General features: G+C 32.2%; 1 protein-coding gene across 1 annotated transcript in view; it reads right to left on the reverse strand.

Moving 5' to 3' along the window:
* Positions 1-8,640: 8,640 nt before the first annotated feature.
* The window catches only part of LOC115877450 (thyroid transcription factor 1-associated protein 26), a 28,219-nt gene continuing 20,343 nt past the window's right edge, over positions 8,641-16,516 (reverse strand). Inside the window, exon 2 of the mRNA XM_030893604.1 lies at positions 8,641-9,438. Within this exon, the coding sequence (XP_030749464.1) occupies positions 8,765-9,427 (663 nt within the window). The 5' untranslated portion in view covers positions 9,428-9,438 and the 3' untranslated portion in view covers positions 8,641-8,764. The remainder of the gene's footprint in view (positions 9,439-16,516) is intronic.

Consider the following 16,516-nt stretch of genomic DNA (forward strand, 5'->3'; position numbering starts at 1 on the left):
AATTCACAGACTGCATCTTCTAGGAATTGGAACCTCTGAACACGCAGTTCATTCTTAATATTTGAAAAAGTAAAAAATCCTTACGACTTAGGTCGGGACCCTATGGGGGATGGACCAACAATTCGATGTTTTCTTGCTTTAAAAACTCGATTGTTTTTCGGGGTGTGTGGGAACCTGGAACCTGCATTGTCTTGGTGGAGGATCATTCGTCGCGTCGTCGAGGGTCGGTTTTTTCGAAACTCAGCAATTCTTCCGACAAAGAAATAGATATGTATCCATCAGCAGTAACAGTTCTTTGATCTTGCAGAGGAATTGTTACTACATGGCCCGCTGTTGAAACAAATAATGTTGCCACCACTAGCTCTATGGAAACGAGAATGGATAACTTCCGTCGGTTTTGGTTCGTCTGGGAACACTCAAACAGCCGATTGACGTTTATTTTCGGGTTTATAACAGTAAATCCAGGATTCATCACCACTGACAATACTGTATATATTTTTTGAGTTTCCTGCATTAAACAGGTGTAGAGTTTTTTGACGCCAATTGACTCTAATTGCTTTTTGTTCGTCCATCAATAGATGCGGTATCCAACAAGACACTAATTTTTTACAGATATTTCTTCATATAAATTTTTTTGAATTGATGTTTTTGAAATGCCCAATGATGTTTCAATTTCACGATATGTGACATGCGTGATCTTCTTGGATCAACTTACGTACAGCATCGACGTTTTCCTTGGTGATTGCCGTATATTAAATTGTCGACTGATGTACTTCATTAGAGAAAAGAGAGACCAACTCGGCAAGGCATTCTTGTTGAGACAAGTGTCTTCAAAAATTATTGTACGAAAATTTTCTCGGCTAAGTTCAATTTTTCGACTGACTCGTCAACTTTAAAAATTCAGTTTAGGTACAGTCTGGGATAGGTACCGAAACTGTATGTTAAAACAACGCAAGGAGTTCAAGCAAAGTTTTAAAAACTTGAAAAGAATCTATCTAGATGGAAAGGAAATACTGCCATCACAGGAAGTGAAATATCTGGGAATAACCCTGGATAGCAAACTTCTCTGGAACAGGCATATTAAGAACATTACCAGCAAAGCCACAAAGGCTCTCATGGTATGCAGAAGACTGGCGGGAAATAGGTGGGGCTGCGCCCCTAACATTTTGCGCTGGATGTGTACCATGATAGAAAGACCCATGATTACTTATGGAGCAGTTGCTTGGTATACAAAACTAGAGCAACGTACAGCAAGGCAAAACCTGTGCAAAGTACAGAGACTGGCATGTATCTGCATCACAGGTGCCATGAGAACATGTCCAACAGTAGCAATGGAGGTCATTCTAGACCTAACACCACTGCACATTGTCGTCGGTAGTTATGCCAATGCGACAAAGATTAAAATGGTCATTGACGGAAACAATACTGGGAGAATTTTTAGGTCCGGGGCTTGGAACACCCTCAAAAAGAAAATTCCACTTCTCCAACTCCCAGTGGATGACATACCAAGAATTTACAACTTTGAGAAACACCTCACTGTAGTATTGAGTAATAAAAAGGATTGGAAGAAAGAAACGCTTACTCAGCATATAAAAGACCATACCATCATGTGGTATACTGAAGCTTCCAAAACCAAAGCAGGGACAGGGATAGGAGTATTTGGGCCGAAAACTAAATACTCCGAACCAATGGGCACCTACCCCAGTATCCTTCAGGCAGAAATTTACGCTATCGAAAGATGCTTTCAATTTATCTTAGATAGGAACTATCGAAAACAAGAAATTGTCATCCTATCCGATAGTCAAGCAGCACTTAAGGCGATTAACTCAGTAACCATCAATTCGAAGTTGGTCAAAGAATGCCTAGAGAAGCTCAATAAATTAGGCAAAGAAAATAAAGTCCTCCTACTCTGGGTGCCTGCTCACCAAGGGATAGAAAGCAATGAAAAAGCAAATGATCTAGGTAGGAAAGGAGCGAACGCTCCACTAACTGGAGTAGGACCGTTCTCTGTTTTCCAAACGGGAACCAACTGAAAGCGGAACTGAAGAATCTGGAAGACTCCATCCTTAACTTGGAATGGGTGTCCTCCAATGGTCAAAGACACTTGAAAAAGTTCCTCAGAACTTACGACCGAGAAAAATCAAAGGTTTTCCTTGATTTAAGTAAAAACAATCTTCGGATTGTCACGGGGTTTCTAACAGGACACTGTCTCCTCAACGAACATCTCAGTAGGCTGAAGCTGAGAAACAACGACGAATGCAGATTTTGTGGGGAAAATGGGGAAACACCAGAACACCTTATCACTGAGTGCGCCGAGACGACGACCATTCGTGCCATGAACTTTGGTACGTCTGATGTCGAGGATGGAGAGCTGGCCTCTGTGGAGTCGTCTCAGATACTGGCTTTTGTTAAAGCCCTCAGACTATATGATGAGTTATAACTCGTTATAACTCAAGAAAGGGGAACACAAATAGATCTATAATGTCGCGGTGATTAACTCCCCTCCTAAAGTTTGATTTTCATACATCCGTTGTCCGACGATACGATATTAATTTTATTGGTTGAATTTAAAGACTTCGATAGGTTAACCGTTTCTAACCAATTGAAGTCTTTAAAGTCAACCAATAAAATTAATATCGGACCATCGTATCAACGGATAACGGACGCATGAAAATCAAGCTTAAACATTCTACATTCTACAGGTACCTACAGTTTTAAATGAAGTGATTTAAAACTTAAGATGACACTTAATTTTGACATTTGATATATGTTGACAGACGCCTACCATGTTTCTATGCGCAAGTAAATGGAACTTTCTTAGAAACTATAGAATTCCAGTTTATTAATATGGAGCTTAATTTATTTGACTGAAATATCTGAAAAAAACTTACTTGCACCCTACAAACATGTAACTTGGACTTACTACATTTAATAAATACAATGTATACTTTTAAAATTTAAAATATATATTTTTTCTATAGTACTGAAGTGTTGTTTTGTACACTGACACATGATCTATACGTCATAAACTATCGCATGACAGAAATTTAATTAAATAATACTTGAAATTAATCTAGATTATACTAATTTTTAATTTAGTAAATTTAATTTTAAATGGTCCAACATTCAACGGTCTACACAATTTTGGCAGCAAAAAAAAAGTCATATTTTTTTTTAGAAAAATATTCTAGTGGTAACCCATATGCACCTCCCTAATGAATTTATCGACACTTTTTTAGCATTAAAATATGTTGCACTTATAGTAACTTTTACCCCCAAAATTTCATTCGAATCGCTAAAAGCACTAGGAAGAAAATTATAATAAATCGAAAAAAGATGAAGATTTTAACCCCCTGTAGCTACGAAACAAAGCAGAATCGGATGTATGGTTCATATCAAATAAACTTTTAGTTACGTCATCGAGGGTGAGATTTTTAAATTCATTGTTGCCAACCATGGACATATTCGGCACCGCACAGTGGCTTAATTAGCTGCGCGGTCATAACTGTTAGATATCTAGATATAACTTGACTGCACCTTTTTTAATAGAAATTGATAACAAATGCTAAATAAATGTACATAAAAAACTTAATGTAATATGTATCAAAAAAATTGGGCCCAGTTCGTGTGATTTGCATTTTAAGTTCTAACTATTCGGAAAGGTATACAGATTATGTTTGCACATATGTACAGGGTGAGTCAACGATAGTAAAGTCCATTATCTCATTTGTTTCGAGGTTTACCAAAAAATGTTAAATACAAAAGTTATAGGGAAGATTAAAATACACATTTTAAAATTATTATAGAGTATACAGGGTGCTTCAAAAAAGTGTAGCGGATATAACATATGTTTTTTTAAAGGCAACAACCTATTTTTTATTTCATTTTTAGATTCTGCGTAAAATTCTATAACTTTTTTATATATAATGTTATATACCTAAAATTAATAGTTTTTGTAATATTTAAATTTGTTTATACAAATGTTAAATTGCAGTGTGGTAAAAAATTGTCAGTGGTACCATTGTTTCTGAAGTTGGAATACCAAAATTTGGTATGAGAGTTCTATAGAGATTAAAAGGAAGATATATGTTAAGATATTTTAGTTAAATTCTACAGGGTGTTCAAAATATATTTATAAATTTCAACTATTTAAAATTAAAAAATCTAAATTTTTTTAAATGGTACACCCTATATATTTTGATTTTTTCTGATAGATTTTGCAAAGCTCTTCAACTTTTATTAAGTATGTCATATACCTATTTTTAATAATTTGCGATTTATTCCAATTTTTTCTATTTTTACCTATATCTTTAATACAATTACGCTATAACATTAAAGTTACCATGACAAAAAATAATAATTATTATCAAAATTTCATATGTCTGTTAAGCAAGTTAAGAACAAAAGGTGAATTTTAGTTTAATTTGTTGTAATAAGTATAAATGTTAGAGGTAGAGGTAATAGTTTCAGATTTTCCTGAAAATGGATTAGTCAATGTGACTGATATACACGAACAAGCCAAAATAAACATATTTTTTGGTTCAGTACTATATATTATATAGTACTTTGCTAAGTACTACAAGAATAGATGTAGATTATCTAGAGAACATTTTCATATTATATTATATTATAATATTTTCAGTGTGTAATGGGACGGTTTTGTGGCAGTAGTAATATTGGCTTTACGAAATGAATTATAAACCAGAATTACTACGAGAACAAAAACTTTACTGTATGTCGGAGAAAATTTCAATATCAGTAGTCGTCAACAATTAGGTAATTTAGTTAGCATTACCATAATCTGTGGCTATTCGGCCCGATGGAAAATCCAAATGTCATCTTTCATAATATAGAAATACACCAAGAAATTCACGACTACGATTTTAGTTTATTTGAGTAAAGTTAGTTAATTTTGACTAATAATAACTTGTAAAAACTAACTAATTGTAACTGATTATTAAACTACTTATTAAAAATAAGTAATAAATATGTTTGTTTTGTTACGGTAACTATGATGTTATAGCGTAATTTTATTAAAATTAGGTAAAATAGAAAAAATGGAATAAATCGCAAACTATTAAAAATAGGTATATGACATACTTAATAAAAGTTGAAGAGATTTTCAAAATCTATCAGAAAAAATGAAAATTTATAGGGTGTACCATTTAAAAAATTTGAGATTTTTTAATTTTAAGTAGTTGAAATTCATAAATATATTTTGAACACCCTGTAGCATTTAACTAAAATATCTTAACATATATCTTCTTTTTAATCTCTATAGAACTCTCATGCCAAATTTTGGTATTCCAACTTCAGAAACAATGGTACAACTGACAATTTTTACCACATTGCAATTTAACATTTGTATAAACAAATTGAAATATTACAAAAACTATTAATTTTAGGTATATAACATTATATATAAAAGTTATAGAATTTTACGCAGAATCTAAAAATGAAATAAAAATAGGTTGTTGCCTTAAAAAAAACATATGTTATATCCGCCACACTTTTTTGAAGCACCCTGTATACTCTATAATAATTTTAAAATGTGTATCTTAATCTTCCCTATAACTTTTGTATTTAACATTTTTTTGTAAACCTCGAAACAAATGACATAATGGACTTTACTCTATCGTTGACTCACCCTGTACAGGGTGGTCGAGATTGGTCTGTTTTAACAGAGAAACCCTATTTCCTGACTAGATAGAGCAAAACCGACATAAATGTCATGGGCTCGATTTCTGAGACACGTTTAATGGCGTAAACCGCCTGTTGATATTTTCACTGCCAACTGAGATACGGGGTCTTTTTGAATTTTTTTCCATTTGGAAAATTGCCCATAACTTTTTTATTTCGCGAAATAATAAAATTTTGTAAAAACGTTCGAGGTTCAAGGTCAAGGCACTTTTTTAAGCACAATCCAGTGGCGTAGTCAGTTTTTTTCTATGCTTGCTATTTTCATCGGAAATAATAAAAAATATAATTTTTTAAACGGAAATCATAGTTGGCTATGAACTTAAAACGATGGCGTTTAACCCTTTCCAACGATATAAAGTTATGGGTATCTATTTCTAAGAATGAGAGAAATATTAGTTTTTTATCTTTATATCGAAGCGGGCCTTGATTTTGTGTTGGCCTATTTGCCTAATTATTTTTTATCACAATTTAATATTCTATATTATTACTTATCTGCATAATTAAAGACTTTTGAGAAGGTAAATTAACATTCTATATTAGTATTAGTAATTACAATTGAAATATATACAATAAACAAAGAACAAAACTAAAAAGTATTTTTTGAAAGACGAATAGGGTTTTCTAAAAAAAGTCATTGAAATCGTCAAGAGTTACAACGATTTATTAGGAGAACTGATGTAATAATTCCAAAAGCTTGCCTAGTAGTCTTCTGTAATTCTTCTCTTGTGCCAATGGCTCTTTCCTTATATATAAGGTTTTTTAATTTCCCCCATAAAAAAGTCGAGAGGAGTTAAATCACAGGATCTAGCAGACCAAGATATGGGCCCCTTGTATATAGACCAAGATATGGGCATAAATAATAATAATATAGAATATTAAATTGTGATACAAAATAACTAAGCAAGTAGGCCAACATAAAATCAAAGCCCGCTTCGATACAAAGATAAAAAACCTAATATTTCTCTCATTCTTAGAAATAGATACACATAACTCTATATTGTTGGAAAGGGTTAAACGCCAGCATTTTTTTAAGTTCATAGCCAACTATGATTTCAATTTAAAAAGTTATATTTTTATTATTTTTGACAAAAAGAGCAAGTATAGAAAAAAACTGACTACGCCACTGGATTGTGCATAAAAAAGTGCCCTTAGAACGTTTTTACATAATTTTATTATTCCGCGAAATACAGAAGTTATGGGCAATTTTCCAAATGGTAAAAAATTCAAAAAGACCCCGTATCTCAGTTGGCAGTGAAAATATCAACAGGCGGTTTACGCCATTAAACGTGTCTCAGAAATCGAGTCCACGACATATATGTCGGTTTTGCACTAACTAGTCAGGAAATAGGTTTTCTCTGTTAAAACAGACCAATTTCGACCACCCTGTACATGTTTTTTCATATTGAAGAGGTCAAATTTATTTTAAATGTCGAAAAAATAAAAGAGACAGTTGTTTCATTTTATAAATACAATTTTATTGTCAATTGATATGTCCACGAATTGTGTGTCCACGAAATACGTTGACACGAAGAGGAAAAAATAAGTTACTTTTATTTTAAGACAAAAAGTCAATATTTAACCACTCGGTATAAGATCCGGTGGCAATTCGCGGCAGCCAGTGGCAATTATATTATATGCAATATACTTTAAGCAACAAGTATTATCATGCCGTTTAAGAGTAGTTAAAAGTCTTAAAGAGTGACAAGCAAAAATGTAAAAATACTATTTTTGTTGCCTTCAAATAAATTGCCACAAACTAATATTACTTAGGTTTAATTAAGTGCAAAAAAGGAAAAAAAACAGTTCTTTTTACCTTCTTTTCGAACGTCCATTACAGAAAAGGCAACAGCTTTTATCAATTTTAATAAAATAAGTAATTAATTGGCGTTATATCAAATCTGTTTATGTCAGCTTTTTTTTATAATTGATTTATTTTTGTTTCCTAAAATATATAAAAGTCACGTGACTAAAAGTTTATTTGGTATTGTTGCAGAACCGTGTGGACTCGGCCTAACCTAACTAATATATCCCGCCCCCATATAACCTTAATATCGCATTAAATAGACACCGTAATGATTCATCGAACGTTCGAGAACAATCGAGTTCCATTGGAATGGAGGCGTACATACGAGAACATTCTAAACCTTCTCTATGCACCTAATGATCTAATGGACTATTCGAGACCTGTGCAAAGGAGAGAGAAAATAACCGGTCGACGCGTACAGTTTTACCGCGCTAAATTCAAAATAAATTCCTTTTAGATAAATAGTAAATAAGTGTTAAATAGTTATTTAAGTAGTTTTATCGTTATTGTTTTGTTACTTAGTGTAAAATAAATTGTGTTTTAATAAATTAGACTTTCTATCCACACGGAACCGTCGAAAAACGTAACAGTATGAACTGTACGTAATAAATCTTATTTTAACAAGAGATAGCGCCCCGCGCCCCACGAGAGATTTTGGTTTTTGAAACACCCTGTATAATTATATTAGTTAGACGTTAAAATATTAGAGAAAATATTAGAAAAATATACTTCATAAATATTGCCACAAACTTTATTGATAATAACAAAAAATCTAAAAACGTCCAAATATGTATATAAAACAATTTTTTCAGGAAATTTAGTTATTTTTAATTATTTATCTTATTTAACTGATTTCTATACAGGGTGTCCCAGAAATAAGTGCAAATATTTTAACTGGTAGTATAGTTCAACCCCAGAAACACGCCTACGAGGTTTTTTTCGCGAAAAAAAAATTGAAAATTCGAAATTTTTTGAATTTTTTTTTAGTTTTTAGTTAAAAAAACATAATTTCTTGATAATATGGAAACATAGGTATTAAATTAAATCTACAAGAAAGAAATTCCAGAAAAGATCCAGTGGATCCGCTCAAAATTCAAAATTTTACCAAAAAATCATTTTTTTTTGGAAATTTTCAAAGTAAAATAACTCCGTTATTTTGGACTTTTTATATTATATTATTTTGTTTTTTTTATCGAGATCTACCACTCCTTAAAATACTTGCACTTATTCTGGGATACCCTGTATATCTAATTGAGTCTTTCAACCTTTATTCACACTTTGTTGAATTTCTTCCAACAACAACTCTATCCTATCCTTCATAACGGGCTGTCCCCTCTTCGTTTTCTTATTCAATTTCTTAAATTTTTCTAATTTTTTCTTTTTGTATTCTTTAATGGCTTGTTCTTTCATCTCCTTCCTCTTTAGTGCCTCCGCTCTTCTGGTCTCTGCATCAGATTTCATCTGTTCAAACTTCTCCTGAGGTTTTAACTTCAATTTTTTCTTATTTTTATTTTCCTCCTTATATTCGTTATTTGATAAATCTTTCGTTTCATCATCTGATTCTTCATCATTTTCGTATTCCTTGTAAATTTTTTCTACATCGAATTTTTGGCTATTATCTTTTTTCATTGACTTTTGATATCTTTGAACCACCGCATGTTTCCTTTGATTTTCCCATTGTTGTATCTTGTATTTGTTGCTGTATTTTTTCAGTCTGTATGTCTTCTTGTCAAAGGGTTTCTTTTCAGTTTCCTTATCCTTTTTGCTTTCGTTCCTTTTCTGGTCATCAGATTTTTTGAAATTTTGTCCACGTTTTCCTAAATCTCTTTTTGTCCTCTTGTTCGATTTGATGAAGAAGCCATCGTTTTTCTTTTTGGTCACTTCGTTCACTTCCTTGTGTATATTTTTGTTCCTTGGTGCCATGGTCTTGTCACCTGGAAGCAGGGATGGGAAATGTCACAATTTATCATGTTAATACATTCACTGAATTTTAACGCGTTTACTACGTAGTAAATTAATATTGGAATTAATAATTAATATTAATAAATTAATATATACAGGGTGTTTCAATATTCCGTGGACAGAATTACTTCGTATTTTTGGAATCAAAATAAGGACATTGGACACAATTTACCTCTATACCGGGTGTTGCATCGTCAGACGGGACATAGAAAATCCCATGTAATTTTTAATGGGGTCAAATATTGGCTTCCCTAATTATTTTAGAGAATAATTCTATTTAGGTTTATTGAAGAGCACTAAAACCCACATTTCAAAAGAATAACTTTAGATATTTTTGATTAGCTCGAGTTATCGCCGATTTCTTTTTAAATATTTCTCCTTTCTTATGGCCCTGCATTTACTTATGAGCACCAGTCAAGGTAAAAGATAACTGTCAAATGAAGTTGTCATTTTAGAAATTTACCTATTTAGTGCTTTATTATTATTGAAAACTCATTCCTACATCGGAAATCTTAAAGATGTATTTATAAATACAAATTAATATGGATTAAAGTAAAATAAAGTAATCAATTACAAGGTTAATTATAGTATTATTACAATATTCAATAACTTATTAATTTAGGTACTATTAAATTGTTAGAATTTTAGGATTTACGAAGATGTTCAAATATTCCTCCATCGACTGCAAGACAATAACCCAGGCGATCATAAAATAATTCTCTTCTTACATTCGCTATGTGGAAATGGGTACTATGTGCCGGGCAGCCATCCATTTGGTACCAAACTTCCTGATTTTCCCTAGCGGCATCATGTAAAGCAGGTAAAATATGATTTTCGAGTAGTTCCAAATAATATTCTACATTAAAATTTCGCGTAAGAAATAATGGTCCGATAATATTGTGTCCGAATATCCCTGCCCAAACATTTACTTTCTGTGAATATTGCGTCTTTGTTTCGACAAACCTGTGTTGGTTTTCTTTGTTCCAATATCGATAATTTTGAACACTGGGTTCATTATTTAAGGTAAACGTGCATTCGTCAGTAAAACATATGTTTTTTAAAAATTCCCTATCCGTGTTTGCTCTTTCCATCATATCAAAACAAAACGCCTGCCGCCGTATTTCGTCCCCATTTCGTAGCTCTTGGTGCTTTTCATATTTCGAGGAATAGTATTTATGCCGTTTCAAAATTCGAAACGCTGTAGTATGATCTATTCCTATTTCATCTTCAAGTTTCCTTGTGCTGACCTTTCCATCGTTCTCTTCCACGCACAATAAAACTTCCACGTCGGTATCATTTCTTGCATCTTCTCTTTGTTCCTGCCTTGCTTTACATCTGCAATTATTTATTAGGGTACCTTTGGTCTCAAATCTCTGGATATTCCTTGCGATTGTAGATTTTCCAGGTATCGGTATATTCGGATACAGAGCAGCAAACATGTCCGACACCTTTTGATAACTATTTCCTTGATAATACCATTTAATCATCAATACTTTTTCTTCGGTACTGTAGTTCATGGCTAATATTTTCGATGTAGGTATGAGTTTTTAATAATAATAATAAAGCACTAAATAGATAAATTCTGAAATGACAGCTTCATTTGACAGTTCTTTTACCTTGACTAGTGCTCATAAGTAAATACAGGGCCATAAGAAAGGAGAAATATTTAAAAAGAAATCGGCGATAACTCGTAAACGGGCTAATCAAAAATATTTAAAGTTATTCTTTTGAATGTGAGTTTTAGTGCTCTTCAATAAACCTAAATAGAATTATTCTCTAAAATAGTTAGGGAAGCATTTGCAGTTATTAATTGACCCCATTAAAATTTACATGGGATTTCCTATGTCCCGCTCGACGATGCGACACCCGGTATAATTTGTTTTGTTTTATTTTTTTTTAGTTTTCATTATAAGATTATATGGCAATATACAGGGTGAGTCTCAAATAAGTGCAAATATCTTCAGGGCTAGTAGATCTCGATAAAAGAAACATATTTTCTGTTTGCCGTTTTTCAAATTTTTCAAATAAACCCAAAATAACTGAGTTATTTTATTTTCCAAAATTTCAATCTTGATTTTTTCTAATTTCAATTGATTTTTTCTAAAATTTTAAGAACCACTGGATCTTTTCTGGATTTTCTTTCTTGCAAATTTAATCTACTACCTATGTTGCCATAATATCATATTAGGAAATTATGTTTATAACTAAAAACTAAAAAAGAATTCCAAATTTTCAATATTTTTTACGCAAAAACAACCTCATAGGCGTGTTTCCGGGGTCGAAATATACTACCCCTAAAATATTTGCACTGATTTAAGACTCACCCTGTATAAATTAAGTAATAATCAAAATGTAAAAATCTGAATTGCTATCAAAAATCACTAACTAAAAGTGTAGTTTTAAAATGGATATAGAGATATGCTTAAGAGCTTTTGCAGACGACACTGTTTTTGTTAAAAGAGGATCGTTTTTGAGAGGAAGTTGAAATCAAAGTAAACAGATCAATAAAAGATTTGGAGTGGCCAGACGATGACATAATAGTGAATTTAAATAAAATCAGTTATGTGCATTATTAATTTATTGTAGCATGCTCAAAAACAAAGTTAAATCTCATACTAAAATATTATATGGCTGCTTGAGAGAGGCTGCTATTAATTTTATTGATTACAATGACATAACTGATCTACTATAAAAAAATAAATAAATGCCTTTATTGTCAAAAATTTTTTCTATTTGTAGACAAAGGTAAACTAACAAACAAAGTAAAAAAACAAGGTACACAAACAAACAAATAAAAGATAATACAAAACATTATACAAATAATATTGTCAGTCTTATTGTTAAAACGAGGGGTAAACCGCAGAGGAATTATGGTGTACACTATGAAGGAATTCTACAGGAATTCCAAGGAATTCCAAGGAATTACGAGGAATTCCAAGGAATTCCATAGGAATTACTAGGAATTCCAATTATTTCCGTAAGAATTCCAATGAATTCCAAGGAATTCCTTAGAAATTTAGAGGAATTCCACAGGAATTAAGAGGAATTACAAGCAACTTTATAAAAAATTAACGAACATTAGTAAACCATGAATACTATAATAGGTAGTACTAAATTTAAAGAAAAACGTTTTGCAGGCGATTTTTTACTATCCGTTTTTCGTTTTCGCTTCCAAAATTTCCCAATATCAAATATCTACAGGTTAGATATTCTTTTAATTTAATATTGTACCCTCGATTATATATCTAAAATATTTTCCAATAGTACGGCCGAACCACCCCCGAGAGATCTACTTATAACGTTCCCTGATTTCGCCATTTTAAAGAAACCCTCATAAGATTTTTTTATTCAGTACTCCAGAAAGTGTAAAGTTGATTTTTTCATTTCCTCGGAATAATACCTAGGTATATACTATAGGGAAATTAATACAACTTTAGGTGCACTTCATCAATGATACCATGCGTAATCTTATGGAATTTACTGGTGATCGTATTATGACGTGCAACTGAAGTTTTATTAATTTCCTTTCCTATAGATACGAGTATAACTAGGTACCTATCATTTTCAAAAAATCCCGAGAAAAATTAATTTTAATAAGTAAGTGCCGACATATTTCCAGTATTTTTACCTCATGATCCCCTATTAGTCCTAAAATTTAACTAAAAAAACGTAAATCTCGTAATAGTACTTTTTATTGTTAGATCTAGTACTTATAGAGACATTAGACATTTATAAAAATCACCAGAAAATTCATAGCGGAACTGCGAAACCGAGGTGGCAACGCTGGTTCAGACTGAAAGAGTTACCGAGTTCGTACCAAGGAATTCCAAGGAAGACCTTGAATGATTGACCTTGACCTTGAAGACCAGGAATTCCAAGGAATTCCGAAGGAATTACGAGGAATTCTGAGGAATTATTTGAGTAAAAGGAATTACGGTGTACACTTTTCCCTCTGCGGTTTACCCCTCGTGTTAAAATAAACATTTATAAATGTTTATAATGTCAAAGAACAAAAAAATAAAAATAATATTCAAAGATATTTAGCTAGTTTATAGTAAAATATCAATGACCTCTAAATAAATTCATTTCGATGTCATTAGTAAATATAGCAATAGCAAACATTAGACCAGTGTTTACAAGATCAAATTTGATTTTCAAAATATAATTCATTTACGGCGTAGAAAGCCTTGTCTAGTAAATAAGAGTTCAATGCTTTGCGAAATGAAAAAGATGATGTTATGGATTTGATTTCAAATGGCAGGTGAGTGTGCATTTTTTTCGAGTTGTATAATATTGAACTTTTAACTAACTCTGAGCGTGGGGTAGGTAGATAAAGATCTTGATAAAGAGTCAATATTTTTAATTTTTTAAAAAAGTCCCGGCAATGAGTTCTGCTGTTACATGTTTACGTATTAGGCAAACGGATTCAAATATAAATAAGGAAGGAAGAGTCAATATTTTTTAATTTTTTAAAAAAGTCCCGGCAATGAGTTCTGCTGTTTAGTCCCAAGTCCCAGTGAATATCGAACAGCTCTCTAGCCTGAAAATGTGGTCAAATTGAGTCGCACAACACGTACCCCAGAATGGAAGGGCATACCTGAGGTGCGACTCAAAAAGTGCATAATAAACAGTTCTAGCCACTGACAAGTTAAGCTCCTTAGAAACAGACCTTAATGCAAAACAGGCAGAGCTCAATTTTTTCGACAAAGCTTCGATATGTATGTCCCATTTCAGAGAATTGTCCACAACAAGCCCCAAGAACTTTACAGATTTGACGACGTCAATGGTGGTGTTGTTAAGTACAAAAGGCTGCAACGAGTTTTTACACGACAAAGCTTTAGTTTTAGAAACGTTGAGACTCAGGAGGTTCGTTATATACTTTAGTAATGTAATGATTATCATTTTGATAGTAATAGAAATATGTATGTAGCAGGAAAATGTCTCAATTGGAGTACTCTACGCACAGCATATTTTGGATTTATATTTTCAGCTATGGAGTGTGGCAATTTCAAATATGTTTTAATTTAATAAATTAAAAGCACTTGTCAGATATGGCAAATATTTTTTATATTTTTCAAAAATATTTTTATTATACAGTCCGGATTGTCTTTACAAGAGAGATTTTGACTAAAGCCATTTTAGAACAAGCAAATTTTTTTATGAAAAATGCATTTTTCTTTAAATGTCAATAATAAAAAGTTTTTTTCCCCTTGTAAAGACAATCCGGGGACATACTGTATAAACTATCAGGCGCAAGAAACATGTTATTTAACCATGAACTAATAGGCCTGATGTAATTATTTGTCATATTACAGTTAAATATGGAGTCTTAAATAAAAGCAAATATTTTTAGGGGTATTATACAGGGTGTTTCCCAAAAGTGGCTCAGACCTATAACTTTTTTTAGTTTGTTCAAATGAACGAATCGTAAGAGTCGATTCAGTATGAGAAATTGAATCGTCTGATTCGATCCATTAAAAAGAATAATTATTATCGAGTTTTGTCGATCGCTCCGTAGTTTATTATATTAAATTGGCAAAATATTTGTTTAATTTCATATTGATATACTATGTAATTCTAGGTAGTCAAGGGCGATATCTCGGCACCGTTTGTCTATTTTTATAATATATTAAGTAGGTATCTATAACGGCGGCGTGACATACATTGATAGTACGACCCCCCGCACACCTACAAAAGTCTGAGATGATGCGACAAAATTTATTTTAGTCGCATATCTCGCCTTTTATTTGGAACTGAATGCGTTCCGCATTGTTTATTTTGATTATAACTCATAGTCCAGGAGGCTGTAAAGATTTTCGGTACCTATGTTATTCTACGTACAAATATACCTTTTTTCCAGCGATAAAAATAGTTCTATTAGTGAAAGATTTTGTGCAGTTAATAAAATAAATAGTCTGGCTAATCTATGAGAATGGGTAATATGTCTGGCAGGTGAAAAGTTGGATAAAAATTATTGAAACTATTGCCCTTATATTCGCAGTCAAAAAAATGTCAGATGATCTATACTAATATATAAAATCCTTAAGTGACTGACATACTGGTTAATCACGGTCCTGCTCAAACCACTCAACGTAAGAAGCTCAATTTTGGCATACAGGTTGATTCTAGGGTGTAGAGGTTCGATAAGAAGGGATTTTTTGAAATTCCAGTTCCAAGAGGGTGAAACTACCCCTCAAATATTACAATATTTTTTATTTAAAAAACGGTCAAGTTTCCGAAAAAAACGCTTAAACACGTATATTTTATTTTGTTTTTTTACATATTTTAAGATTTCTTAAAAATATATACAGGGTGTTTCGAAAAATCTGGCCATTTATTAATCACGATCCTGCTTAAAGCGCTTGACGTAAAAAGCTAATTTTTGGAAAACAGATTGACTTTAGGGTGTAGAGGATCGATAAGAAGGGATTTTTCGAAACTCGAATTCTAAGGGGGCGAAACCACCCCTCAAATATTAGAATATTTTTTATTTAAAAATCGGTTAGTCTTTCGGGAAAACGCTTGGACAAGCATAATTTATTTGGTTTCTTTACATATTTTAAAATTTTTTTAAAAATCATACAGGGTGTTCCAAAAAGTCGGGTAATTTCTTAACCACGATTCTGCTTAAACTGCTTGACGTAAAAAGCTTATTTTTGGCACCCGGATTTTTCGAAAGTCAAATTCCAACGAGATGAAACTACCCCTCAAATATTGCCAAGTTATATAATAATATCGCCATATTGTTTTTTCTCATGCTGACATAAATGTGAGAAAATTTTATCCAGTTTGTATGTTAATGGAAATTCTTGCTTTGCTTTATCATCACCATTACAAATGATTAATTCGACGTGAACGAAGTCAGTTTATATTATAACGTTGATTGAAAGAATTGGGAAGATGCGCAACCTAATGGGCGAACTCGTGACAAAGCTGATTTGATTTCCCCTTATGTCTCAAGTGCTGTACGGTGGAGCCTCTACTCGTTCTGCGGCCAACGCATAAAACACTTATTTTTTCTAATTACAAAAGCCTTGCCACACTCGTCCA

This window comes from Sitophilus oryzae, unplaced genomic scaffold (assembly GCF_002938485.1).
Source record: "Sitophilus oryzae breed Bouriz unplaced genomic scaffold, Soryzae_2.0 scaffold_1492_pilon_pilon, whole genome shotgun sequence".
NCBI classification, from domain to species: domain Eukaryota; kingdom Metazoa; phylum Arthropoda; class Insecta; order Coleoptera; family Curculionidae; genus Sitophilus; species Sitophilus oryzae.